The 27,862-nt window shown below is 38.6% G+C and overlaps 1 protein-coding gene across 10 annotated transcripts in view; it reads right to left on the minus strand.

Annotated features, from left to right (window-relative positions):
- Positions 1–1,706: 1,706 nt before the first annotated feature.
- Positions 1,707–27,862, minus strand: part of RBMS1 (RNA binding motif single stranded interacting protein 1) — a 217,182-nt gene continuing 191,026 nt past the window's right edge. For 5 of the 10 annotated variants that reach the window (XM_007965125.3, XM_007965126.3, XM_007965130.3 and 2 more), the window contains exons 7-15: positions 16,499–16,614; positions 14,551–14,600; positions 14,325–14,418; positions 11,781–11,828; positions 10,827–10,877; positions 8,065–8,175; positions 6,802–6,882; positions 5,131–5,215; positions 3,987–4,316 (exon numbers count right to left, since the gene is read on the minus strand). In XM_007965125.3, coding sequence (XP_007963316.1) covers positions 5,138–5,215; positions 6,802–6,882; positions 8,065–8,175; positions 10,827–10,877; positions 11,781–11,828; positions 14,325–14,418; positions 14,551–14,600; positions 16,499–16,614 — 629 coding nt within the window. In that variant the 3' untranslated portion in view covers positions 3,987–4,316; positions 5,131–5,137. Of the gene's footprint in view, positions 4,317–5,130; positions 5,216–6,801; positions 6,883–8,064; positions 8,176–10,826; positions 10,878–11,780; positions 11,829–14,324; positions 14,419–14,550; positions 14,601–16,498; positions 16,615–27,862 lie in introns of all 10 variants that reach the window. The other 5 variants (XM_007965127.3, XM_007965129.3, XM_007965128.3 and 2 more) reach the window with 5 other exon arrangements.

Genomic DNA, 27,862 nt, shown 5'->3' on the forward strand with positions numbered 1-27,862 from the left:
GAGACTGCCTGGCCTTCCTCAAACCCTGAGCTCCCGGCTCTCCTCCCTCCCCCACCTACTTGACATCTCAGGCTTTTTGTGGAAGCAGCAGGGCGGTTGAGAGGTCGGTGACCTTTGTCCCAATGGCGCTGGCTCTTTTCCTTTTTGGCTACCCTAATGGAATGAGGATATAATCAGTCATATCTTAACATTCATTGAGCCCCGGCTCAGGCTGGGAGGCACTGCCTTTTTCCTAGTGAGTTTTAAATCAGTATTTGTGGGATTTAAGCTCCAGCGGACAAACCTAGAGCCACTGGCCATGAAAGGTGTGGCAGTGGGGTGGAAAACGGGGCTTCCCCCTCCAGTCCCTGGCTTTTCTCATCCCAGCCACTACGGGGGGGGGGGGGGGGAAATACGTAGACCACAGACCATCAGCCACACCGTCTTTCCTCCAACCCCAGAATTCTACTTCAGTCTCAGAGATTTCAGCTAGGTGGGGTTTATCTCCAAAGGTGCCACAACCCCTCTAGGTATATGGGAGCGGTAATTGTGAACGACCATCGCTGGCTCGATCCTCCCTTTTCCGTGGATTGGTGCTCCTGAGTGTGTTTACCAGTTTCAGTACGTAACACAGCCAGACGGAGGGCCGCGGGCTTCAGCGGCGAGAAGCTACAAAAATAAGGTGAACAAAATTGAAGGTGCCCAGCAGCCTGAATTCCATTTCTTTCTTACCTTTGGTTATAGGAAGGACCACTTAGGTGTGTGGCTGGAACGCAAAGTGAGACCAGAGCTTACATTCTTAGCAGCCTGGGTTTGTCTCAAGAGGCCATGCTTCTCTTCTCCCTGACATCTTGCTCTGAGAAGCACCAGTTAGCATCAGAGGAATGTGTCTCCTTCTCTCAAACAGCCATCAAGTACCAGCGCTTTCTTGGCTCCGGCAAGTTAAGTGCTGACCCCTCCCTTATCTAACTCACCCCACACACCATCCAGACGGCAGGGGAGGCACCCAGAAATGGAGTGGACTGCATGTTTTCCTTGTCTACTCTTTTTATCACCATGACAGAGCCACTGGACACCAGGAAATAAATACTGAACCACCACACTAAAACATTTACTCCACTTTGGGCAGAAGAAGCCTATTTTGCATATTAAGTGCCTCCTCTAAAGCAGTCAAGTGAGGGAAAGAGGAGTTCTTGCTCCTCCGTGAATGCTGCATGGGAGCCTCCAATCGGGAACAGCTGAACAGGTAGCTCTGAAAGAGGACCGTGGTCATAAACGCATAGATAAGATCATCCCGAGGTTCTCGCCCACATGCTTCCTTACCACAGGTGGGAGGGCTGCTGCTAGGCAGTCTTCCTTGCTGAGCATTGACAAGCAATGAAATAGTTGAGGGGTAGCAGCAAGAAAGGAGGAAGAAAAAGGGTCTGGTTCTTTAGTCTTTAAGAACAGACCACTAGAGGTGTATTTTGGGATGGATATTTGCCGGGCCGACCGTTGACGTGCTGAGTTGACGGCTGACGTCTCTGGTCATTACACAGATTTAAATAACCAGCAAAAGGGGGTTGGAATGGTTTTTCCAATTCTTTTCAAGGAAATGTATTTTGAGGATATATTGAATCTGACATAAATATCAACTCACTTTCAAACCAATCTACTGAGCTGAAGAAAGAGATCAGAAATGAAAATTATGATATACTTAATCTACTTAAAAAAATTGACAGGAAAAATAAAATTTCAGATGTTTTTTATTCAAAGGTTCTCAAAAGAAATAAAACAGAAAAGCTAACAATCTGATCAAATGTACAGTTCAAAAATGTCTTTTGGCGTTTAACAACAAGTCCTAGGAAAGAAAACTACAGAGTTATCTTGAACCGGACAAATAAGTTACCACTGGCAAGTCTGTGGCACTAGTAAAACAAAAATAAAAAATTAACTCTCTTGATCATATAGATATCTCTATGAAAATCTTTTTTTTTCAATCTGTACAAAAGGTCTTTCTTCATAAATTAATTTTTTTATAATTTAATGGCTGTCTACTATGTGATGTTTAACTGATCTTTTTTTATGTACAGAGGTTATGTTTCCCAAATCTTACCCAGACGAGTATGGCACTTAGTTCAGACATTTCTAGCAGCAGATTTCCCCTCCCCTCTAACCGAGCTATCAAATTTCTGTCTTAACTAATGCAAAAATATCAAGTAGTGAGAGACCCAGGTTTATAACTGTACTAGGTACACAGAGGGTGCTGCGTTCAGTCTGGACTTTCACAAAGCAGTAATATTCCAGGGAGCATAGAACCAATAATACCACAACTTTAAAAAAAGAAACAAAAACAAAAACAAAAACACATTTCTCTTATGACTATGTAATTTTCACTAGAATCTACACTTCTCAGAGCAGCAAGGACTTTTGAAACTATGAAATGTCACTGACATCTATCATCAAATACAAGCATAAAATTTAAGAACTAAAAAATACTTGAAAGAAACAACTGCTTAGCCCTAGCTCCTGAGCTAGGAGGATTTGGTCTGTGGAAACAGGGAGGGCCAGCAACCTGTCCCAGCACAAAAGAAAATAGACTCTGAGGTAGATAACTGATCATACACAGCTGACCAGACAAGTACACAGTTTTGGAAGACAACTTAATTTACCATTGCTTTTAAAACATATGCAATTGCCTTAATAAAAGAGCTTTAATAACAGTGAATTATCTTATATGTACTAAAGTAGAAATAACTGTGTATTTATGAATCAGGAATTTCATAGTTTCAAAATTGGTTTTCTTTACACTTGAACACTTGTAGTGATGACGTAAAGTGTGGCACTGCTTGGATCCAAATCTTCCTTCATGCTTTTTTGTTTGTGTGTGTCCATACATCAATTAAAATTATAAAACCTAAATGCAAAGGTACAAAAAAGGCACATTCTCCTAACCGCAAACTGGTCCGGCAAAAATAAAGAGCACAGAAGATGTGATGCTGAGACAAGTTGGAGCTACTGGTTACTGGCTCTTCGGTCTTTGGTGAAGTTACCTTTAAAAGTGCCAAGTCATTTTTATTTTTCAAATTTACCTAATAGAGAGAGAGAGAGAGAGCTAGTAGCCAATCGTTTTGCTTCTATTCGTATCTCAGCTTATGTTTGAAGATAAATCCTTACTTTTAGCTTTTGCCACTTGGTTGCAATAGCAACATGTTTCGGTTTGCCAGATTTCAGGCATAATTCTCATTCTAAAGCACTATCATTAGTATAAAGGAAGGACAAAACATTCAGTGACTCCCCTCCCCCACCCCCCGTCCCCAACCCCAACACTACCTACACTAAATCTAGTACATCAAGTTAGTTTTTTTTTTTTTCCTGAAAAAAGGCAAAAAAGACTTTACATTGCATCATACAGCAGATATCCTAAATCAGTCAAACTATCAGAGGAAACTGTTGGCATACAGCCTTACAAACAATTTACCCTAATAAAAGTTCCCCAGTCAGAAAATGTGTTTCACACAAAACATTTTTCCCTTCTTGCATTTCACTACCTTACACATTATGTGAAAAATCATTAAAAACACCTACTACATATTTAAAAAAGCCAAAATTTCAGCAACTTTTATTGACTACCTTTTAAAAGCCCTATGCTGCTGTTTTACAAGGCATAATAGACCAGCTCATTTGGTCAAAGCATTCTACATCATTAGTTTGAACTAACTTTTACTGAAACAGCTACAGCATCAAAAGAGTTAAGGCAAATTGGAATTCATAGAAAAGGATAAGACACTTCACACTACGTTGAAAGAAAGACAGAAAGCTAAGAAAAGAGACACTGACGGCAACACTGAATTACAGCAACACTCGCACTGCAAGCACAGAACACCATGGGTGAAGTCGGACTATTTAAACTTCAGAAAGCCCATTTCATACAGCTGGAAAAAAAAAACACAAATTAAACACAAAATGAACAAAACCACAAAAATCCGGTCATGCACTTGGATAAGTCTTCATGGTCTTTGTGCATACCCAGAAAATTGAAGTTTTCTTTTTTTTTTCTTTTTTCTTTTTTTTTTTTGCATCATAACATTCGATAAAAATCTTTTGTTTTTGTTTTTTGTTTTTGTTTTTTTACTAAAATAAACCTGTTCGGGGGAACAGCTACTAGATGAATTTAAGGGTTTTATGCACCTTATAGAACTTATAGCAAAAATAGTTTTAGTTGATTTCATTATAAATAACGTTTTCAAGAACCTGTGCAAAACTGTCAATAATTTCCTAAAGCACAATTGATCAGAAAAATCCATGATTGTTCAGCCTTCACACCCTTCTTCATGTAAGAACACCTTTCTATACATCTGGAAGAGAAAAATAAAAGACAAATGCTTTTGTAGATTTGGTGTGATACACTACAGAGCTTTGTAATCTGTTTCTTGTTCTAAAGAGATACGTGTTTGAAAAAGGTTATGCTCCTCACTGGTGGCAGACTGATAAATGCAAACTCTGGAACTGATGGTTACTTTCAATGCCTGTCACATCTAGGACTTGCAAAATACTTTATTTAATTTAGAGCCAAATTCATGTGGGTTTCCAAACAGTGACTTTATGAAATCTACAATACTATTATCACCAGGGCAATCCAGAAACCAGGGTATTCTAATTTCTACACAGCTATTTTATTACAGTCTGCATGGTAAAGTGAAAAGTTTTGAAATTTGTGGTTCAAGTAAGAGCTGGAAATACAATCTTTCAATCTAAGGATATTGACATTTATCTAAATTCATAATCAAGATGTTGCTAAACTTGTAATGCTAGATTAAGCAACATCTTATGCTATGGGTCCTCTGGTTTCTGAGTATTAAAGTAATATAGGATACTTGTATTATAGGACAATTTTGGTACTTGGTGTTCTCTGATGTTACAGATTTTTTTTTTTTTCTTTTTAGTGGGGAGAGTAGTTATACATTTGGCTTCAGTATAAAGCATTCTTTTTAGACAAAATGATTAATCTTAAATTCATAAAATTACTGATTGTAATATTTCAGCAAGACTGGATGTCTGGGCCATGATTAAAGCAGCATGATAAAATCTGAGTTATCTCAATCACCATTTTGATTTAAAAAAAAGCCCCATAGCTTGGGCCCCCCAGTTACGGAGACCCTTCCCTCATACCTCACAGTTACTTATTGGGTTGAAAGGTATACGGAGAATGGTCATTAGATGTCTCCACAGCCACCTGCTGTTGACCACTTGCCTCCTACAACAAACAAAGCAGAATGGATGAGACACGTTAGTGAAAAAACCTCAGTTCTGCTACTTAGGCCTGACTGAATCCAACAGTACCTTAAAAACAGTTACTCTTTAAAGTAAATTTCTTCACATCATGCAGAGCTTTCAAGGTTAATCATTTCCCTAAGCAGCTGGCATGTCTAATAGACCCAAAGCACCTCCCATCCAAATGTTTATGACTTTCCTATTTTTATCAAGCTACAGTGTATCAAACAAATCTCTTACCCTTTTATCCCCTGGGGACAGATGTGATTTGGAATTCAGTATTTTCAGATTTTATAATCTGAAATGTGGTATGCATATGCCGTATATCACATAATGCCTCCAGTAGGGTCTAGGGCAGCACCTCATAAGCAAACATATTAATAGTTCTACACTGGAAGCCATGAATGAAGCAGCACAGTTAAGTGGGATCAAGATTTTGTCTCATCTCAGTTCAGGTTGGGTTTTGCGATAGGTCAGGTTTTATGCTAAAGTAGTTACAAAGATAATTTTTATTTTCAGATGTCTTTTTGGGTTTCAGACTGAAGATAAGGAATTGTAGGCTCTGGTAACTGTGGTTGTCAGTAACTGCACAAACAGAAGTAAAATACTACTACCACCACCTCCAACAACTACTGCTACTACTACTACTACTGCTACTACTATCACCACCACTACCACCACCACCACCTCCACCAACAGGCCAGAGTCCTACGATCCTTTCCTGGAACTGGAACCTTTGGGATCTGCCTAATGGGCAAGATCAACTGGATTGATACATTTCCTTGAAATTTTAAGGATATTTAGCAGGAAAATGCTACGTTTTTCTCTTTAACCGTAATTTATATGCTAGACTTCTTTCTTCCATATCAGTGTCTTCCATAACAAGAACAGTTATCTAGCCATACTAACAGCCTCTGTAAAAACAGGTATGGTTTCTTCTTCATCCCTGGAGCAGTTTCAAAACAGCTTTCTCTTTTCCACTAAGTTTCTTAACTACAACTGATTTCTTTTCATCATTATTAATTATCATGGATATGATCTTTAGTACTGGGACTGCAAACTCCAGATTTATCTTATTGTGTCTGTAGTATCGTTTTCTAAGAGACAAGACAGAACCTCCGATGGGTATGAAAGACACTATAAGCTTAGAAAATATTTCTGGGAGTCTTAGAGGTGTGGCCTGGATGTTGTTACCCTAATTTGTCATGATCATAGCTCACTGCAGTCATGAACTCCAGGGCTCAAGGTTTCTTTCTGCCTCATACTCCTGAGTAGCTGGGACTACAGGTCCATGCCACCATGTCTGGCCAATTTTAAAACAATTTTATTTTTTGTAGAGATGGGGTCTTGCTGTTTGCCCAGGCTAGTCTCTAACTCCTGACCACAAGCAATCTTCCCTCCTCAGCCTTCCAAAATGTTGGACTTACAGGCATGGTCTACCACATCTGGCTAAACGCCAATTCTTTATCCAAATATTTGACGTCTGGTAGATTTTTCTGAGTTCTATTTAATTTACCCATTTCTGAAACTACTTATAGCCAGAATGGTCACTGGATGGTCTCTACCAACCTCAACAGGAACCGCTGTCGTCTGCATGTGTGCATACTGTGGCAAGTAGGCTCCTTGCATAGCTGATGTTGCAGGCATGTACTAGAAAGAAGAATGAGATCAGAATGGGCAATGGTAAACTGCAAAATTTGGAGTACTTAGGGGAATTGTGAGATGGATATAATGTATTTGGAAATCTCAAAGAAGAAATTTAAATGGGCTACCTCAAAGCTTAAATAGTGCATATAAATATGTCATATGGAAGGCAAACTGTTTTCTACGTTTTGAATCTGCTAAACTAAAAATTCCACATTTCTTTGGATTTGCTAACAAAGATAAAAAAGTTTATCATGGGTAAAGATAAAAAAGTTTATCATGGGTGAAGATAAAAAAGTTCGTCACTCTCAAGAATTCAGTATCATTAATGTGTGATTTTAGAAGATCTCTCCTGAAAGGACCTCATTATTTTCTAGCAGCCCCCTAAACTAGTACCTAGTATTGTTTCTACAGGTGGAGCCCATCCACAGGGGTAAATGACTTATTAGACCTCTAACAGGTCACTGCATTAGGCAGCAAAGCCCGGCTTTTCTGACACTGACAGTCATTCTTTCCCAAAGGCAGGAGAAATTTCTAGTCAATCTCATTGGATATGTGTGGCCCTGGCTTAGCCTTCACAAGAAATGGCTGTGGGTTTTGAATATATGAGGGGAAAACGCACCACCCTTTGTTCTTTTAAGCCACTACAGAATACAGGCTAAATTAAAATCCTTTAGCCATCTTACCAGCAAAATGCTAAGCATCAAACCTGGAAGCTGATCTGGTGCCAGCTCAACCTTATTACCCAAAGGAGTCCCCTGGACTTTGGTGAAATATTTCAATATTAAGATCATGATTCAATGCTCCCAAACTCCATAAAAGAAGAAGTAAGCGAGACATAATTTCCTGCTTTTACCATCTTTTGTTACTTTGTCTTTTGCTTCATGACACTGTCACAGGGACAGTGGTACTAGTTATATAAATGACAATAGTCATAAAAGGCTAGATGTGGCCATGTGTGGGTGCTATATTCTTATAAAGGAGAGATACCCAGAGAATAGACTTTCAGTTCATCAATTAATCAAGAAATAGCTGAGTATTTACTTTATGGAAGGTTATGTGGAGGGAAGAGAGGGGATTAGACATAATCTGTTATCATAGAGCCTGTCATTTGATAGGGAAGATACAGGCTGCATTAATTTACCCTCCTCTGTTTACAGAGACACATGATATTAATTTGCCACCTACCGTTCCAGTGCTGCCTAGTGACAGATGACTCATCTGCTGGGCCAGAGGGCTGATCATCGATGCGGGCTGTAGTGACATGGTGTGCTCCATTGAGGGAGTTAACACGGCACCCTGGGGAGTTGGAGACAAGAGCAAAATTAGACAAACTGAGGCAAGAGTCAAGATCCTGTAATTACCTTTTGCAAAGGAAATACCTTAGTTTGTTTAAGAACGTGAAGCAAAAACAACCTCCCTCAATCTTGCAAATGGCATCATAAACAGTTTCCTAAAAATCTTCTAAATTGCTCCTCCTGAGAGTTTGGTAAGAGCATTAGGGGAAATGATATCTTGGCATTCACTTCACAACAATCCCTGTATTAAAGCCACTGGTCCCTCCTTTCCCTCCCTTTCCCTTCACTTCCTGTAACTGGAAGCAAGCTAGTCCAGCAGGACGAGCTATCATAGGAAAAACAAACTGATTATCACTGCCTGCCTAGGGTTACAAAATGCTTTCTTAAAAAAAAAAAAAACTGGAAAAAAAGGCAGTTGATGTTTTCTCCAGTCACAAAACAATGTATTATATTTAATAAGATCAGTACAGTATTTTGTTTAATAATGTTCTATCCAGATAATCGTTTGGTTCAACATCAGGTGGTTAGGATTGAGAGTACATTTCTTCATTCACTCAGTGTTTCTCAGAACTTTAAGTTACACTTTGGTGCCTGGGAGGGAAGACAATTAAGATATGAATAATAATCTGAGTCCAGAATCTTTTATTTCATTTGAAAAAATGTTGGTCATTAAAATCACATTAAATATATTCAAGAAAATAGGAGGGAAAAAAATCACTTCTAACTCAGCCAGTCGAATACAACCACTGTTAGCAATGTCAGGGTACTACTGCCAGATCCTAGCCTCTGTGTGTTTCTGTACAGGTTCAATCAGAGCGCATCAACAATTTCATATCCTAGGTTTTTGCTCTTAACTTAGCATTCTATTCTAACCATTCACCTAGCTTATTGAAAAACTATCATTATTATCATTTTTTAAATGGTTACACTGATTGTATAAACCAAAATTTAATGAACTCTTTATTTTTGGACTTTTTGCAATCACCTCATTATCTGAGAATGCAAGTATTCTGACATGCTCTGTAACTACTAACATATGTTTTGGTATCTCTGTACCTGGCATCCCTTAAATACAACTGTTATTTATTGATAATTAGATAGACAATCTAGGACAGATTTAGGTGTACAGGCACTTTAATTCTGATTTAAATCAGGCAGTTTAAAGCTGGGTGGGGAAAGGTAATGAATCCTCAGATAGCAACCTTCTGCGTACATTCCTAATGTCTCCTCAAAGATGTTAAGCTCAGATACGTGCAGTCTTTTTCTCAAATGTTGCCAAAAAGAAAAAAAGATATAGATGTGGGTCAGAGATAATGTTTGTCCTTAATACATTCTGTTAGAATTTTTTTTTTTTAACATGCATCATCAAAAAGCATGTGGTAACACGGAAATGACTCAGAAGCCTAGAAGACGGTGGAGGAGCTTCCTGCTCTTATTTCTCATTCATTGGCACCATCTGTAATAGTAAGTCCTCAAACTCAAAGTAGATTGATTTCCAAGCATTCCAAAATAGGGTAGCATGGAGTATCAGGGACATAGATTGCTACGGGCATGTGTGGATCAGTGCATGTATATTATGTACACATGTACAGGTAAGTGTGGGTTTGAAGATGTGTCTATGTATGTGCACATGTATAGATCTATATGTATGTGCATATATCACACAAAACATGTATATCAGAAAGCGCCTCTCCTATGTCATCACCTAAACATGCTTTATCTGCTTCTTAAAAGTCATCTCAGCAATTTCTCATTCAGAACCTGTTATCCCTGGATTGCTATTTCATACACATGGTCTTACGTTGCAGTATCCACTTTAAAAGGTATCCCAAGACAAATTGCTGTCTGAACATAAGGCCAAGAATAGAGTTCTTTTTCTAAGCAACCAAATCTGTTTTTATTTTACACATATTGTGAACCATATTGCTTACCAGGATTCCCATTTTGCATCAGTTACTAGAAAGCTTAGAGCCAAATTTGTGATTTTCTCATGTGAGCATGCAGGTAACTGTGTTGGACATCCTTAGCCTTATTGTAACTTTGTTCTCCATATGTATTTTTCAATTTTCAAACCCTTCTTCCACAAACTAGATCTTATGTGTCTTTGAAAAACACATGAAATACACTATATAATAAGGTAAAGTATAACTCAATAAAAAAAGTGACATATATGAATGCTCACATGATTAAGAAATCACATTTGTTATTTACCAAATAATGTGCTACCACTTTAGTATTTATAATCTTCATAGAAAGGCTAAGTAACACTGATGAAAATCTTATCTTGGTTTTGAACTTTATATCTGCATTAAACAGAATGTAAAAAATGAGAGCAGTTTTATCCCAAGTACTATGAAAAATGTAGCCTCTCAACTGAATGATCTCTAAAGAGCTGGTATGAATAAGAAAATGGTGCCCTGCCTCAAATATGATACATTTTAAGTTCTTATAGAAAATTTAACTTAATAATCTTCTACCAAGTTGTTTTACGACAAGGATGAGAAGTAGTTTTATAATGAATTTGTACACTCTCGTATCCCATGTTTAAAATTTCCCAAATCCTATACCACCCTTGGCAAATGGTTTTAACCCAGAGAGAATATACACATAACTTACTTGTAAAATACAAAGTCATTAAGATGAAAAACTTACAGGGTGCTGTAGAATATATGGTTGAGGTTGCATCCAAGAAGGACTTTGCACCTAGAAAAGGGAGGATTTTGAAAGAAATATTGATTTTCATTGTAAAGCTTACCTATTTCTTTAGAACTCTTTTTAATCATGTTAAAAATCTACAGAAAGAAAACAAGGAAACAATACTATCAATGATTAAAAAGATTAAGGCAGTTAGAATTCTTGGCAAACTGGTCACTCTGAATAGGATGAAATGATTATTCAGAAACAATTTCTATTTGCCCACTCAAGAAGTAATTGTTGAGTATCAGGCAACAAAGAGAAAAAGGCGAAAAAGACATGGGCCCCACCCCCAAGAAATTTACTATCTATGCAAGGGAGATAAACACAGAAACAACTCAAATAAAGAGTGAAAAGTGTTAACAATCAAGGTATGAACTAGGTGCTTTAGAATTACACATGAAAGACAATTAATTCCAGCACATCTTATTAGAAGAAGTTAACCCTTAAAGTATGTGCTTATTTATTACAAATAACGAAATTCAATTTCTCTTTGATACCTAAGACATTAGTTTTAGAAATCTTGTATTGTGGTCAACAATTTCTAGTTAGTGCAGAAAATAAAAATCTGAAATTCAGATTAAGGAAATTAAACTTCAGTAACTAGATTTTGACATCTACAGTCAAATGGGCATCCACACAGTAGACCCTCTGAATTGAGAAATAAAGATGTGAGAGTCAGGTTTTGTGGCAGGAAAGAAAGCATGTGTAGTCTGCCACTCAAGAGAAAAACATATCAGCCCATTTCTTGATGCCCAGAGCTTTCCAGAGTCTATGTAATTTTACAATAAGTTTCAGTTTCCAATTCTTAACAACAAAACCCTCCTGCATTTTTCCCCTATTGTTAACTTCAGAGGTTCAACAGAGAGGATATGGGGAAGAGTCATGGGGGAAGAATGTATTGTGATTTACCTTGATAGCAGAGCCCCGATACTTGTTTTCTCTGGTTTCCTTTGCCACCTAAGGCAGACCAAAGTTAAGTGCTTCTGCCTTGTTAACATTTCAGTTATCTGGACTGTAGCCTTTCCCCATTGGGGTTGGTGGTTTCTTGCAGCTGCCAATTTCTCAAATCCAATTGCATAAGCTTATGGTGGTTTAGTGGAGAAAGGCCCACTCCAACACGAGTGCAGGGCCCTCACTGGATGTATGATGGGAAGGCAAACAACTCCCTACAGACCCTAATTTGGGCCAGATGCCCCCATTTTTTATATGCTTCAGTGGTCTTAATAATCTAATAGCTTATAGCATTACAGGATTAGGGAGGTATGACATCTAATTTTCTTTCTTAAGCAGCAAATCAGCTGCTGTCAATTTCTATTCCTCAATTTTCTAATTATAAAATGGGAATAATAATGTTTTGTAAACTCTTTACTATTGGTTCTTAACTTCTTTAGGGTCATGGAGCCCTCTAAAAACCTAATTAGGGAAATAGAACATTTTTCCCCACTTAAATGCACATACACAAGCAACATTTTGCAAACAACTTAAGGAGTCACAGACGACTTAAAGCTCATCCACTGACCCTACTAGGACCTGAACTTATGGAGTTAAAAATCAGTCTTAGAGGCTATGGCACTGAGTGTCAGGCAATGCAATGAAATTCCTATGTATCTTAGAGAAATACAGAATGCCCAGAAGAGGAAATAAGGCCTTTGAAATATGTTGTTTCCAGTTAGCTATATCAAATCTATTACTGACACTGATCTCCTAATTTTTATTGTACAAAATGGTTCTGTGGCCAAAATGCACACTGGTTTTATATTAAAGAGGGAAAAAGAGGTGTTGGAGAAATGTGTTAATAGCTGTAATATCTATAGCAACATAAATTCAAATTAATACTTATAATCTTTCATTTGCCTAAGAATAACTTACACTTGCCCCTATTTTTAGTAACATATAAATGACAGAGGTTTCCAAGTTCAGACAGTTAAGAAAGACTACCTTTTCATACCAGGCACAGGAATTGTTTATTAGGGAAGTGCACTAGAGCAGATCTCACCGAGTCTTATACAGTCAAGGAAAGGATAGGAATCCTAAATCCAAAACAACTAAAGAGGCATTAAATTAGTCAATACTATACCCAGCAGAATGAAGCATCAGAATAAGTAACCGAAGAACCCAGAGAGAATAAAGAAAAGAAAATGAGTGATAACTCAGGGAAAGCAGGCTGTAAGAGCTTAGAAGCTTAGGAGACTGTGAATGATAATGTCAACCTTCAGTTTTAGTGCATGATAATGTCAACCTTCAGTTTTAGTGCACCTAATTACTTCCATTATTCAAAACCATTTTTATGTTTTTAGACAGAATTAGTTATATGACATTGCTTATTTTGGCCAATTCATTATTTAAAAGTATAACTAATATACCCTTATTATCAGCCACCTAATCCTGCATATTAATAATAATCATAGCTAACATTAACTGAGTGATAATGATATGCGAGGTCCTCGGCTGGGCTCTTTATACAGTCTCATTTGGTTTTTATAATTCTCTCAAGACTACGAGATAGAAACTATTATTATCCCCATTTTAAAGATGAGGAAACTGAGGCTTATAGAAGTTAAAATAACACAACTATTAGATTACATATTGTAGTCCCCTAACCCCAGAAATTAGGACTACAACATCTAATTGTTTTAAAATCAATAATACACAAAAATTAAGTCACACAGGACCCCGACGGTCAACAAAAGGAAATTCTGCTCCCACATGTCTGCAATTGAACTCCATTATAAGGTTCCTATCTTGGACCCAGGCAGTAACCCTGTTAGAGGTTTTCTGACACAGGAGGAGAAATGCATGTACACTACTGGCTTCATGGCGGACAGGAGCTACCTTTGCATTCAAATCAAATCAAATCAAATCTTGAAATACAAGGCACTTCAAGAGTTTTTGTTTCTAAGTTGGGAATTTCTTTTAAGGTAAAGCCTCCCATGTAATAACCTAAACAGGAAGTCCCCTTTTTGCTTTTATATTTTTGTCTCGAATGTCAGCTGCATTGCTCACTTAATGCTACCTACTAGAGACACATCTTTGTGTATTACCATGTTTACTTGTTCTTTTATGAGTTCCTGCTGACGAATAAACAAAAGCAAGGGTACACACCTACTTTGTATTACATCTAATGGCAATTATCTTAACTTTCCATTTTTGGGAAACATGGTGTCCAAAAGCAGGGCTCCTTGGTGAAGGAAGTGTTTGGGTTCATTCCAATTCCAAAATGCTATGATTCCAAGGACTGACCACTGACAACCATTTTCCTTTGCTTTACATTCTCCTATACATAATAAATCACCCTGCCAAATACAAAGCAGCTCATACTAAATTGGGTATCCAAGCTGCATAATATTTGACTCAAATTTCATAAATGCTCAAAATTTTAAGACACATAAAAATGTAGCAGAGATTCATGGTCCACAAGTGGTTATACTGCTGACGAATCCTAGAGGTACAAACCTGGTAGGCAGATACAGGAGATGCAATATAGGGTGTAATAGAAGTTTGAGTGATCATTCGGTTTGTAGCAATACTGTATGGTGAAGGATAAAATCTAGAACAAACACAAAAGCCTTTATTAAGTAATCCTTTAAATAGAATAATTCATGGAACAAATGTCTAATATTTTCCACCTTCACATTTTCATTTTCCCTCAAGCCATTATGGATTTATCTTAATGACATACCCGTTCTGTATAGCAGCTGTAGTTGGGTCGTAAGTAAGTGTCATTCCAGCCTATGGGAAAGAGAAAGAAATATGAACATTTATCTAGAAAGGCATGAATTTAAAATTCTATTTCTAGCCAGGTGTGGTGGTGTGCACCTGTAGTCTCAACTGCTGGGGATGCTGAGGTGGGAAGATCCCTTGAAGCCCAGGAGTTCGTGGCTGTAGTTAGCTATGATTACATCACTGCACTCCAGCCTGGGCAACAGGAGACCCCTGTCTCTTAAAAAAAGTGGGGGGTGGAATTTGTACTTAGAGTCTAATAGCATTTGTTAAAATTGGGAGTTTCTGTTAGTCAAAATAACTATAAATATGATAATTAATCTCTGGACCTGCACTGTCCCATATGATAGTCATGAGCCACACGCAGCTATTTAAAACTACATGAAAAATCGATCTCTCTAGCATACTAGCTACATTTCAAGTGCTCAGAGAGCCACCTGGGGCTGGTGGCTGTTATTGGACAGTGCAGATTCTAGAACATTTTCCCTAGACATTCTTGGATCAATATATTATTGTTTTAAAATAATAATTCATGGAAAGTCAATAGATGGAAATGGAAGTCCAACATTTTATTAGGAAATTGAGAGTTTTAATTAAAAAAGAAAACTATTCAAAAGAGAGGTTAAAAATACCTCAACTCAATGATAAATGCACTATTTATATATACATATTCATATTATTATTTAGGATAACTTCTAAATATTATAAATATAAACCCCTCTAAGAAACCATGACATAAGAAACCCCTCTAAAAAACCATGCCAGCCTGGGCAACATAGTTAGATCCTATCTCTAAAAAAAATTTAAAAACTTAGGCCGAGCACGGTGGCTTACACCTGTAATCCCAGCACTTTGGGAGGCCAAGGTGGGTGGATCACGAGGCCAGGAGACCAAGACCATCCTGACTAAAATGGTGAAACCCCGTCTCTACTAAAAATACAAAAAATTAGCCGGGTGTGGTGGCAGGTGCTACTCGGGAGGCTGAGGCAGGAGAATGGTGTGAACCCAGGAGGCAGAGCTTGCAGTGAGCCAAGATCGTGCCACTGCCATCCAGCCTTGGTGACAGGGCAAGACTCCGTCTCAAAAAAAAAAAAAAAAAAAATTAAAAAATTAGCCAGGAGTGGTGGCATGTCCCTGTGGTCCCAGCTACACAGAGGCTGTGGGAGGACTGCTTGAGCACAGGAGTTTGAGGTTGCAGTGAGCTATGACCACACCATTGGACTCCAGCCTGGGCAACGGAGACCATGTTTCTTCCTTTTTTTTTTTTTTTTTTTTTGAGATGGAGTCTCACTCTGTTGCCCAGGCGTGAGTGCAGTAGCATTATCTTGGAACACGGCAGCCTCTCTCTCCCAGGTTCCAGCAATTCTCCTGTCTCGCCTTCCGGGTAGCTGGGATTACAGGCAGGCACCACCATGCAGAGCTAAGTCTTGTATTTTTAGTAGAGATGGGGTTTCACCATGTTGGCCAGGCTGATCTCTAACTCCTGATCTCAGGTGATCTGCCCGCCTTGGCCTTTCAACGTGCTGGGATTACAGGTGTGAGCCACCGTGCCCAGCCTAAAGACCCTGTTTCTGAAAAAAACCCAAAAACCAAAAAAACCCCCCAAATCACTTGTGTTTTTCTTACGGCAATTTAGAATGCTCTTGTACTTCATATGTAGCTAGCTGGTAAACACAGCTGTTTCCACCACCTATTGGTCCATCTGCAGAATCACTCTGTTATCACCATATATAATGAAAAGAATTTTAATTTGACATCATTTGAATTATAATGTACCAAAAGGAAGATTTAATCCTGGCACCTATTTCAGAAGTGTGCAGCCAAGTCAAGATGCCTTTTTGTGTTACTTTTCATGTGGGCATTCAAGATCACACACCCCCCCACTAAAGTTTCAAGAAACGACTTACAAGTCTCACCTCTCCTTCTCTATGCCATGGTCTTCCATTAGGGATGTATTTGTTTGGGTTCTGTCTCTTTTTCTGTCCTCCATCAGCAAACTTACACAATAAAGGTTCTGTGGGGGCTAAGTAAACAGAGAAAAATAAAATGAAACCACAATGATATGTGTATGTGGATGACAAAATGTATTACAAAAATAGGAATAGTGTTCATGCTGTAAGAAAGTTCATACGACACTTTAAGGCAAAAGTAGTTCACTTAGACCTTTGTAAAACTGTCCACGGTGAAAAACATAGTGCAGAAAAACATACTAATTATTATTTCTGAACATTTAAAGAATTATTCTGAGGAAGCAAAGGAATCTTTCAATTCACTTTCATGTTTAAGAGCAGGCACACTTCTTTTGGTTTTGGGCCCTCTCCAATTCCACCTCTGGACCGTCACCAAAATAATCTTCAAATGTCAATAGGATTGTGCCATCCTCCCCTCCCCCAACTTAAAATGCTCCCTTAGCTCCCAATTATAATTCCTAAGAGGGACCCTTCACTTCTCCCAGTACAAAACAAGCCGCCACTACACTGCACACACACGTATTTTTATTCACAATTTGTAACAATTGGTGAGTACGGTGACTTGTTTCGTGTCTGCTTCCCCTTCTAGACGATAAGCCCCATGGGGGCAGTAACACTGTTTTGTCTATCACTGTATCCCCAGTGCCTAGGTGTCTGGACTTTGTAGTTGCTTATTACATCTTGGTTGCATCAATGAATGAATAGAAATAGGTCTCACATGTTCATTTTTGGGATACGTCAGTGAAGATGACTATTGTGAGAAAGCTAAAAATACTTGTCCACTCTATTTAAAGGTGGTCTTTAATCATACAAATGGGTATTGCTTTACTATATATCACTATATATAGATATGTATATATTACTATATTACTTACAATATACTTATATATTACTATATATCTATATATTTATATAAATCCTTCTTACAGAATCCGTGAGGCCAACACAGAAAAGCAGAAGATGTAGAGGCTATTTTCAAGGATACATACTCATTAGAGTTAAAAAAAAAAAAAAGTCTACAGACAGCGTAATAGGGTACCAGTGACTTTTCCTTCTCTTTGCTTTTCTGCAATGGAAATAGCAGTGTATTCCCGAAAGTTGGGCATTTTTCCGTGTTTCTAGTTAAGGTAATAAAGGCAATCACACCTTCCTGTCTGGTTCCCACATTCTGTCCTTTGTCTACTGTAGAACCATGATTACTACTTTCAAGTTCTGTTTCAAAGTTAAATAACCATGAAGAGAAAAATATTACTTGTGGAAAATTTACTCCTTTCTCCTGTGCCTCTTATTATCCTAATTCATCTCTTATTTTATTTCACGATTACCCACCCACTAATGATAGGGTGGAAGCAGTAGTGTCTTTCAACACTTCTCTGCCAAAAAACAAAACAAAACCAAACAAAAAGCCCAACTGTAACTCCTTCTTGGTGAACTGTCTGGGCTGCTGCCTGGCACTCCTTTGTTTTTTCCCTGGTGTGAACCACTCTGGAGGGATGGGTTGGAATGCCAACTCACTTCTGAATGACAACTGGGCTATGGGTATGAAGAGTCAGGAACAAAAATCTTAGGTGTCTGGTGAGACTATCAGCAAGCCTTGGCCCAGATCTAGAGAGGTTTATCCACTGACATTTGAGGTTGTAAGATGTTGACTCCACACAATCTCGTACAGCAAGAGAGAAGATAATAAATTCGGTGGTGCTGGCACATAGTGGGTCTTCTCTGAAAAGAGGTGCTTTTATCTAGAGAGTTTATGAAAACTAGGTCCTAGACTGAAATTTAACTTTTTTTTTTTTAAAGAAGTTACTTGGCTCAGCAAGTGATCCCAACTGACTGTTCTTCTCCATTAGCATAATTTCTTTCAGGCTGGACTCATTTTAGAAGTTCAGTGCAGGCCACCTAAACAGGCAGGTGTGAATAAAAGCAGGTAAGCAGCCAGACCCTGGTGCCCACCTAACCTCAACATGTGCTGAATGACCAAGTGTCCCTATCTGTGGATAAGGTGTTTCTAACACATTTTCCTTCATCTAGACTCTGGCCTGTCAAAGAAAAATAAATCTCAGGTGACAATAAAGCCTGCTAAAAATGCATATAACAATGAGGTAAACATCAAGGCAGTGATGACATGTTTGCAAATAGATCATTTAAAATAAACAAATGGAAGAGGATATGGCTGCATCTTTCAAAAAACAAATTATATTTACTACATGATTCTATGCTGTCATTGAGCTATTTTTTCCCCTCCAAAAGCAAAAAGGGAAGCAGTTACAACAGTTTGTATACTGGCACGCATTCCATATCTTAGGAAAACAAGCTTTTTAAGAATTATAGCCAGTAAAAATGACACATTTCTGAGACAGTTGCTGGCTGCTTGTTTCAGGAAAATGGGAGTACCTCAATATTCCATGTGAAGCAATATACAATTCTAACTCTTTTAAATTCTCTTTGGTCTATTTAACCACCAACATTTTAACTCAGTGTCCACTATGTGTCAAGTACACAAGAGTTGGGGATACAGTTTAATAGAGAAGAGAGTGTATCTAATCTCATGAAAACCCATTTAGTCATTTATGGAACACAGCATTGTTTTTAGAGGTATTTGTTTTCAATAAAAATGCTATCCAGAAGCAAAAAACTTTTGATGCAGAAACAGCTGTACTTCTTTGACAACTGCTGTTCTACCTACTTGAATGACATTATTAGAAACAGCTTCTCCCTATAAGTTCTTAATGTTTTATTCATTACAAAGATTGTCCATGTGCCCTAGGAAAGCAAATTACATGAAGATTTAAGAAATTTTTAGGTAGTTTAGGTGACAAAAGGGCCTGATTTATTGTAATTGATATGTGGTCTTACGATGTTGAGCAAGGGTTAGGTGATCTCAGATTTTTGGGTAGGAAAAACAAACAAAACACACAGATGTCACGACCCACTTATTTTTAAGTATGTGTGAGCTTGTTACAAAATGACAGATCCTCATTTGGCCAGCATCTCCTGTGGCTTCTACCAAACCAGCAGTAGTCCCTAGTTTGCCTTATGGAACCAAATATACAGGTTCCAGGTTGAAGAATCAGGAGATCCTACGTGATGGTAGCTTGTTCTATAGAGCGGACCTTTCAGCTGAACTCCAATTGTTTTTTACAAGGGAGAGATACTGGAAGACTGACATGCAGAAAAGAAAGCACCATAAATACCAGTCATATGACTTTTAGTGATAGGTAAGTTTGGCCAAATTAACATAAAAATTGATATGTAACTGTCAATCTTCTATATGCATGATTACTTTTCCAGATTAGCAACTTTTTACCTCATTCTGTAAAGCAGTGACACAAACAATTCTGACAAATGTTTTGTGATTTAAGATGTATTCCTGTATTAAAGTGCTATAAAAATTATATAACCTACCCTTAAATCAACTGATTTTGCCAAATATGCCGAGCATTCTAGGTTAAATTTCCCCTTAATTAGTTGTGATCTTTTGGGTTTGTAAAGGGATTCTCATTCTCATTACCCAAAACTAAAGAGTTATTTTCCTGTTCATCAGAACCAACAGGAACATGCATCTCCAACAGCTTGACAACTGCAGTGTTACCTTGAGCATTTGTTAAAGGCCCCAGACAATACTGCAATGCAAACACTGATCTAATATTTTCTGGCATCTCTTAAGAGCCATCTAAGGTAATCATGTTACTGGATTCTCCAAAGTGCTCTCAACAGAGCTTTGAGAGTGGGATGGTCTCTTACACAAGTTTGATTTTGTGGTACTAACAATCCTTCCCAAGAGACTGTGAGCTCCATGCATAAGGCTCAGGCTGACTTGCTGCCCATCTCCACCGAGTATTTTCCTTACCGATCTTCTGAAACTTAACTATACAGTGATTTGTGCTCCAATGTCTTTCCTTGATATTTGTACTAAAAAATCACTTCTAGAATGCCGGCTTTGAGTAAGCACTGTAGCTCATGATGAGATCTGCAAGTCCTCCTCACTTATCAAACAGCTTGGAAGGACTTGGAGCTCTCTAGAGTTTGTAACAGAAAGGATCTTTTCCTCAGCAGGTTCTAATGAAGGTCTTCTCCATGCTTTTCCCTGTCAGATGCTGACAGCAGTTAACAGCTGGAGAAACTGCCACTTCCAAACTTCTATCTTTCTAGTTATGCTGTATTTTATCCTAATCAAAAAACTGTAAAATGTAAACTGCCCTTGATAGAAGCTTCTCCATCCACTGTGGAAAACTAGTTCACTCAGCAACTGTAATTAGCTTTCTTTCTGATAATGTTGGCTACTTTCAACATTCCTCAACTCACAAAATGCAAGGAACTAGTTGCTGCTTTTAAAACATTTCAATAAGGATCCAATAAATATTATCTATTTTTTATGGGCACAACATCGTTTCCTGTTTTAGCCGTCTCCTTTTCTAACTGAATTCTGTTGACCTACTCAACCAGTAGGAAGAGCTACAGCTTTTCTCTGTGGACATGCTTCCTCCCATGGCTGTTTTGGTTTCTCCTCCTCCCCTGTGCCTTAGGTAGTGGTTCTATCTTCAACCCAGTTTGAGGAGAGAGTAACATTTGTGATATCGTCATGTTACAATCATGTTACCTGATTATATATAGTCATGCTTTGCTCCTGCTGGGTTTGAGTTTTCTTCTTATTGAAATTCTCCTTCACCTTACTTCCCAACCCATCAACGAAGAGTTGTGTTTCAGTAAAACAATGATTTCACAGTATTAAAGTCATGTTAAATACAAAACAAACTCCATACCTCCCATGACTCCAATAAACATTTTAATTTTCTGTATTTACTACTTTTCTAAGTCTATGTAGAGCCATTTATTTTTCACATTTGCAATGATAGGTCCTTTCCTTCTACCATTTATGTTGTGGGTCCTTCCCTGTCTTGTTTAATGGTGACATAGTATTTTATTTGCATAGTTTATTATTGTAACTAACACCGCAGGAACATCTGTGTGTGGATCTTAATCTTTTTTAATTCCAGTGTCAACTGCTATAGTGGTAGGTGTACTGTATGGTGGTATTCTAACCAGTATTCTAACTGGCTCATAATTAGTCTCCAAGGGTTAAAAATTCTGCTTTTGTATTCACTAGCTAGTGACTCCAGGAAAGTTATTCAATGTCTCTGGTCTCATAATCTCTGAAATGGGGATGATAATAGTGCCCACTTCAAAAGATTGTTATAGTTAACATAACAAGTGTTTAGAACAGCTAGTGTTCTTACTACTGCGGCAACAGGGGGAGCTCAAAGTTTTGAATTATGGCTCCTCCTTTTGTTTTCGAATTAAGAAAAATTCTCAGGAGAGGGACACTTCTGGTTCAGAAGGTCTAAGCACTTGGGGACTAGCTTGTTATCCATGGGATTTGATTCTGAGAGACTTAAGGAGCTGGCTAGAGTTGCTGCCTTGGCTTCTCACAGAATGAAGAAATGTTGAAGTTATAGTTAAGGATAAAGTTACTGGTGAATGCCTTTTAGAAAACTGTTACACGATAACACCTACAACTTCTACCCAAGAGCCTTATGCTTTAATAAAATCTTACTCCACTATTTATTCCTCACTGGCAGAACCTGATAGTGAAAGGGTGTAAAACGCTGATTTGTGAGGCTGGCTGTAGGCTGGGTGTGATCGATGGTGGTAATTGTTGGAAGGCAGCCTCACCATAAGCCTGGTGTGGGGCTAGAACACCGGTACATCTCAGGTTGTGGGCCCCTGTCACTTTTTAAAAACTAGTCTGCTCCTCCTCAGTAGGAATGAATTTGAATTCTGGATCTGCAAGACTGCCCTCGCCCCACTGGCCACCCAGGCCTGTTCCAGTGCTTTTGCTGTCACGACAATTCTTCTTAAGAGTATAGCCCTTGAAAGGTACAGCTCATGATGCTGTGTGAGTTCAGATCCAGTTCTGTTGTATGTACTGGGTGAGGGAGATGTGACTGCACATCCTGAAGGTACCAGGGACACTGCACATGTCTTCAAGTATTTCTTTTGTCCTAGAGCTACCAAAATTTTCTGTTTTTACAGAGTAACAATGCTTAAGAGAAATATTAAGGGAACAAAATGGGCAATAAAAACCTCTGAAAAATCTCCAGGCCTTTTACTAGAGCCATAATTTTCCCTCTAAACATTATCTTTTCTGCTACCTGGCATACAACAATGCCCTCATAACATCACTATACACACAGAGTTATGAAATGTGGGCAAGAGCGGTTTTCAAGCCCCACTGGACACATAACCAATTGGAAAAGTCAGAGTAACACAGAAAGCAGATGTAAAACAAGCTGAAATCTTTGGAGGGAGTCTGCCAGCAGACACATATGCACTTCATTGGGGCTCCTCTGTGACAAGATGAAGCTGTGAGCGATGTGGCAGAATGATAACAGTGCAACACTGAGAATCTAACAGGCACTCCCTGCCCTTAGCACACAGGGACTTATTCACACTCCATTAATGTCATGGAGAGGTTCAGAGAGATGGGAAATCACACTGTCTCTTGCAGCACTGAACACACTGTTAGCCTTTGTCTTTGAGAGGTGGTGGTGGTGGTGGGGGAGAGGCGTTTGTCCAGGCAGTCAGGGCGCCAGAGCTGTTCTCAGCTCTAGGATGGTTCCAGCTCACATGCCATACGCATTAGTCTTCTCAAAGACTGTACTCTCTTCCAGGAAGGTCCTAGGAGAGCATTTTTAGACAAACCACTGAATCATGATCATGTGTTTCAGTGTTTTTGCCTGAGGCATGTCTCCTAATTTGGACACTGTTTCTAGATAACCAAAACTTCCCATCTCTGTTTCTAACATTCATTGTGTAGAAAACTGCCACCATAGTATTTCTGCATAATGGAATTTTTTATCAAGCAAGTATTAAGTGGTTGTTGAAAACCTCTATGGAATTCACCTAGACTGTGTCACGAAGAAGCCATGGGTTCTTTTACCCTGGATGGGGACCTTCCAAGTAAATCCGACTTACTACAAACAAGCCACCTCCAATATTTCAGGAAAAAATGCAGGACTGGGTGGGGAAAGACAGAAGGAAAAGCCACATAAGCAATTATTTTTTTTCCCTCAACAAACTATAATATACATTTAAAGAAACATCTGCTATAAGATAAAGCCTCTTTTAAAATATGGTGACATCAGACACAAAATCACAAGATTTTAAAAGAGCATTACAGTAAGCAGACCGCACTAGAAATTGTGATATGGTACATTAGATTTTTACAAAACTGTAACCATATGCTGTATTACGTGCCATGCCCCAGGCCAGAGTGGGACACGGCTGGCATAGGGGACCCAGCCATGCCACCTGGGTATGGAAAGAATATGTTGGCAGGAGGGCAGGCAGTATAGCAGTGACAGCTCATGTGCATAGCTGCCTTCCTCCTGCTTAGCCATCTAGAGACTTCCTTAAGAGTGTCACAGTTAGGATGAGTTCATTGTTCAGTTTGTTCATTTTAAGAAAGTATCTTTCGGGAATTGTGTCTAATGTGGGTTTCTTTTCTGTACTTGGCTCCAATGTCATGGGCAAACTGCCAGCCATGCAAGAATCCAAGTACTCTGACAGGAATCATCCTAGATAATTCTGCTTATGCCAGCTAAACAACTTGCATCATTAAATAAACCGTCTTCTGACCGTATTTATGAAATGTTATGTCTACCTAGCAATGAGACTACATTATGCAAACATTCAAGTGGAGGCTCATTCAACTGACCCCTGCCTGACAATATTTTTGTTTTTTATCTGGTTCTCCTGATAATAATCATATGCCCTCCACAGAGAAACTGATGCTATGGAGTAGCCATTCAGGGGATATGAAGAAAGAACAGTATCTAATACACAAACTAGTATTGAAAAGAATTCTGGAGTCACCATGTAAACAAACAAAAAAACAAAAAAACAAAAAACAAAAAAAAACAAAAAAAAAAAAGAAAGGAAGAAAATCCAGAGAAGTTGAAAACTCTTTCACATTCTTTGTGGGTTTTCAAGTCTACTGAGTACTTGTTTTTTGGGAAAACCTGAATTCACTATGACAGTGTGCTTCCAAGTCTGGCATTATACATTTAAAATCAATGCCTAAAGGCAATTTAACCTCCTGTGCAAAAAGGTGGTATCCAAAAAGGCCCTCAACATAGCAATGATTCTTGGGAGGAGCTCTGCATGAAAAATGCTCTTAGAAACCCGTTGGTAACTTCCGGTGGTAGGGAGATGCACAAGCTCCCTGAGTCCAGCACAAAATTAAAAAGAAAACATGGCTCCTGCCCCCAAAGAACATGTAATCTAATTGTCAACCAAGACTTATACGCTAAAAGATCATTACACATTCAAAATGGCACAAAATTAAGTGCTAATTCAGAACAAAGAGAACAGCTTGACTGAAAAACTGTACCCCTGCAGTAATGCTCTCAATGTAAAAGGGACTCATCTGTTTCTTGTGTTCCATTTGCAACTTGGCACAGCTTGGAAGAAACTACTTTCTACTAGCTAAAGGTGAAGAGGATCCTACGGTCATTTACATGTGGTTTAGAAATCTAGGGCTTTTGTTTCCCTTGAATGGATGTGACCAATAGTCTGCAAACCCCCTTCAAAGAAAACACCAATGACAAAACCATGAAGTTCTTTAGAGAAAAAAAGAGAATGTCTAATCTTGATCTGTGACAACCTGAGATCTACTTTACTTGAGGAACTGAAGATCTTTTGTTGTTATTAATTTAGCAAACCATTCCTTCAACATGGAAGATCTTATCTTAGACTGATACACCATCAAAACAAAAGTGGCCTACATGTTTTTCCTTCTCAAATGTTCCTTGTTGCACACAAGAATGAGTTAAGAAAGCAAAGAGGTCACAAGTAGGTGGATGAATAGGTGGTCACAAGTAGGTGGAATAGTCCCTTCAAGGGACTAATGTGTGGGGCCCTGCTCATGCAAAGGCTGACACAGTAGAAGCAAGAAAACACCAGCTGGGCACAGGTGCTCAATGCCGGAGGCTGACAGGGTAGGGTTTACAGAAGGCTCCCACGTACAAAATTTCTCCTTTGTCTTTACTTGGGCTGAAGTTAAAAACATTATTTTTTCTTTCCATTTTTTTTTCAACTCTACTGATGTTGATGGGAAAACAATACTAACTTAAAAAACAAAAAAAAAGGAAGCTTTTCCACTAGATTGAGTTTCTTGAAATAATCACTTCCAGGTTTTATATTTTATGCTCCAAATTTGTGCATGGAAGCAGTTCAACTTCAGATACAGCCACAGATGCAGTGTGCTCTCAGGTTTTAGTATTATAAGATCAGGTGTAGCCTGTGGAACTGCACATACAAGTTAGTTTTTCTATGAAATGAAATGCAACTGAATACAGAAAATTAAAGTGAATTTCTAATGGTAATCATCGGTCATCTAGCTAAAGATAAAACAGTGGAGCTACAGCAGAATAAAACTGGATCCTTTCCTTACTCCTTATACGAAAATTAATTCAAGATGGATTAGAGACTTAAATGTTAGACCTAATACCATAAAAATCCTAGAGGAAAACCTAGGTAGTACCATTCAGGACATAGGCATGGGCAAAGACTTCATGTCTAAAACACCAAAAGCAACGGCAGCAAAAGCCAAAATTGACAAATGGGATCTCATCAAACTAAAGAGCTTCTGCACAGCAAAAGAAACTACCATCAGAGTGAGCAGGCAACCTACAGAATGGGAGAAAATTTTTGCAATCTACTCATCTGACAAAGGGCTAATATCCAGAACCTACAAAGAACTCAAACAAATTTACAAGAAAAAAACAAACAACCCCATCCAAAAGTGGGCAAAGGATATGAACAGACATTTCTCAAAAGAAGACATTCATACAGCCAACAGACACATGAAAAAATGCTCATCATCACTGGCCATCAGAGAAATGCAAATCAAAACCACAATGAGATACCATCTCACACCAGTTAGAATGGCGATCATTCAAAAGTCAGGAAACAACAGGTGCTGGAGAGGATGTGGAGAAATAGGAACACTTTTACACTGTTGGTGGGATTGTAAACTAGTTCAACCATTATGGAAAACAGTATGGCGATTCCTCAAGGATCTAGAACTAGATGTACCATATGACCCAGCCATCCCATTACTGGGTATATACCCAAAGGATTATAAATTATGCTGCTATAAGGACACATGCACACGTATGTTTATTGCAGCACTATTCACAATAGCAAAGACTTGGAATCAACCCAAATGTCCATCAGTGACAGATTGGATTAAGAAAATGTGGCACATATACACCATGGAATACTATGCAGCCATAAAAAAGGATGAGTTTGTGTCCTTTGTAGGGACATGGATGCAGCTGGAAACCATCATTCTTAGCAAACTATCACAAGAACAGAAAACCAAACACCGCATGTTCTCACTCGTAGGTGGGAACTGAACAATGAGATCACTTGGACTCGGGAAGGGGAACATCACACACCGGGGCCTATCATGGGGAGGGGGGAGGGGGGAGGGATTGCATTGGGAGTTATACCTGATGTAAATGACGAGTTGATGGGTGCAGCACACCAACATGGCACAAGTATACATATGTAGCAAACCTGCACGTTGTGCACATGTACCCTACAACTTGAAGTTTAATAATAATAAATAAATTTAAAAAAAAAAAAAAAAAAAAAAAAAAAAAAAAAAAAAAAAAAAAAAAGAATAAATACTAAACACTAGTTATACACGCACAGCCTTGGTGAAAATGCTCACTTCAATGACTTCTGGCTGGAATGAATCTAACTTCAAAACACCTCAATGTTTCTTGGTTTGTCTCTCACATGAAAAACTGGGATAAATATTCTATATAGCCTCTGTGCTTGCTTTCAAGAATGGGTCTGACCTGTTTTTTATGTTATTTAATTAGGTTCAAGTCACTGAATCTATTAACCTTAGTGTGTACATATTTTTGCATAGAAAAAGTAGCGAAAATCTGTGTTTTGGCAAATGGGGCACTCTGTTCTAATTCTTGTGGATTCTGTGGCAGGTGCTCACTTTAGAGACTCCTCCCCCATTTAGAGATGAGTGCCAGTGTCTGCTCTCCCAGTCTGAATATTTGGGATAAATCTTGCTGATATGGCTAATCCACTTGAGACTCCCACAAACAGGTGGCCAAGGTAGCAGTTAACGGCTCCCTCTCAAGACCTGTACCTGACACTAAGTGAAACCTCAACTTTAACCCTTGGGCATGCTTGGGCAGAAGCTGGAAAGTGGGACTTTTAGCTGACGTGGACCTAAGGATCAGTGAAGACTTGCTGATCTGGGATACAGATTGG

Source organism: Chlorocebus sabaeus, chromosome 10, assembly GCF_047675955.1.
Source record: "Chlorocebus sabaeus isolate Y175 chromosome 10, mChlSab1.0.hap1, whole genome shotgun sequence".
In the NCBI taxonomy this organism is placed as follows: domain Eukaryota; kingdom Metazoa; phylum Chordata; class Mammalia; order Primates; family Cercopithecidae; genus Chlorocebus; species Chlorocebus sabaeus.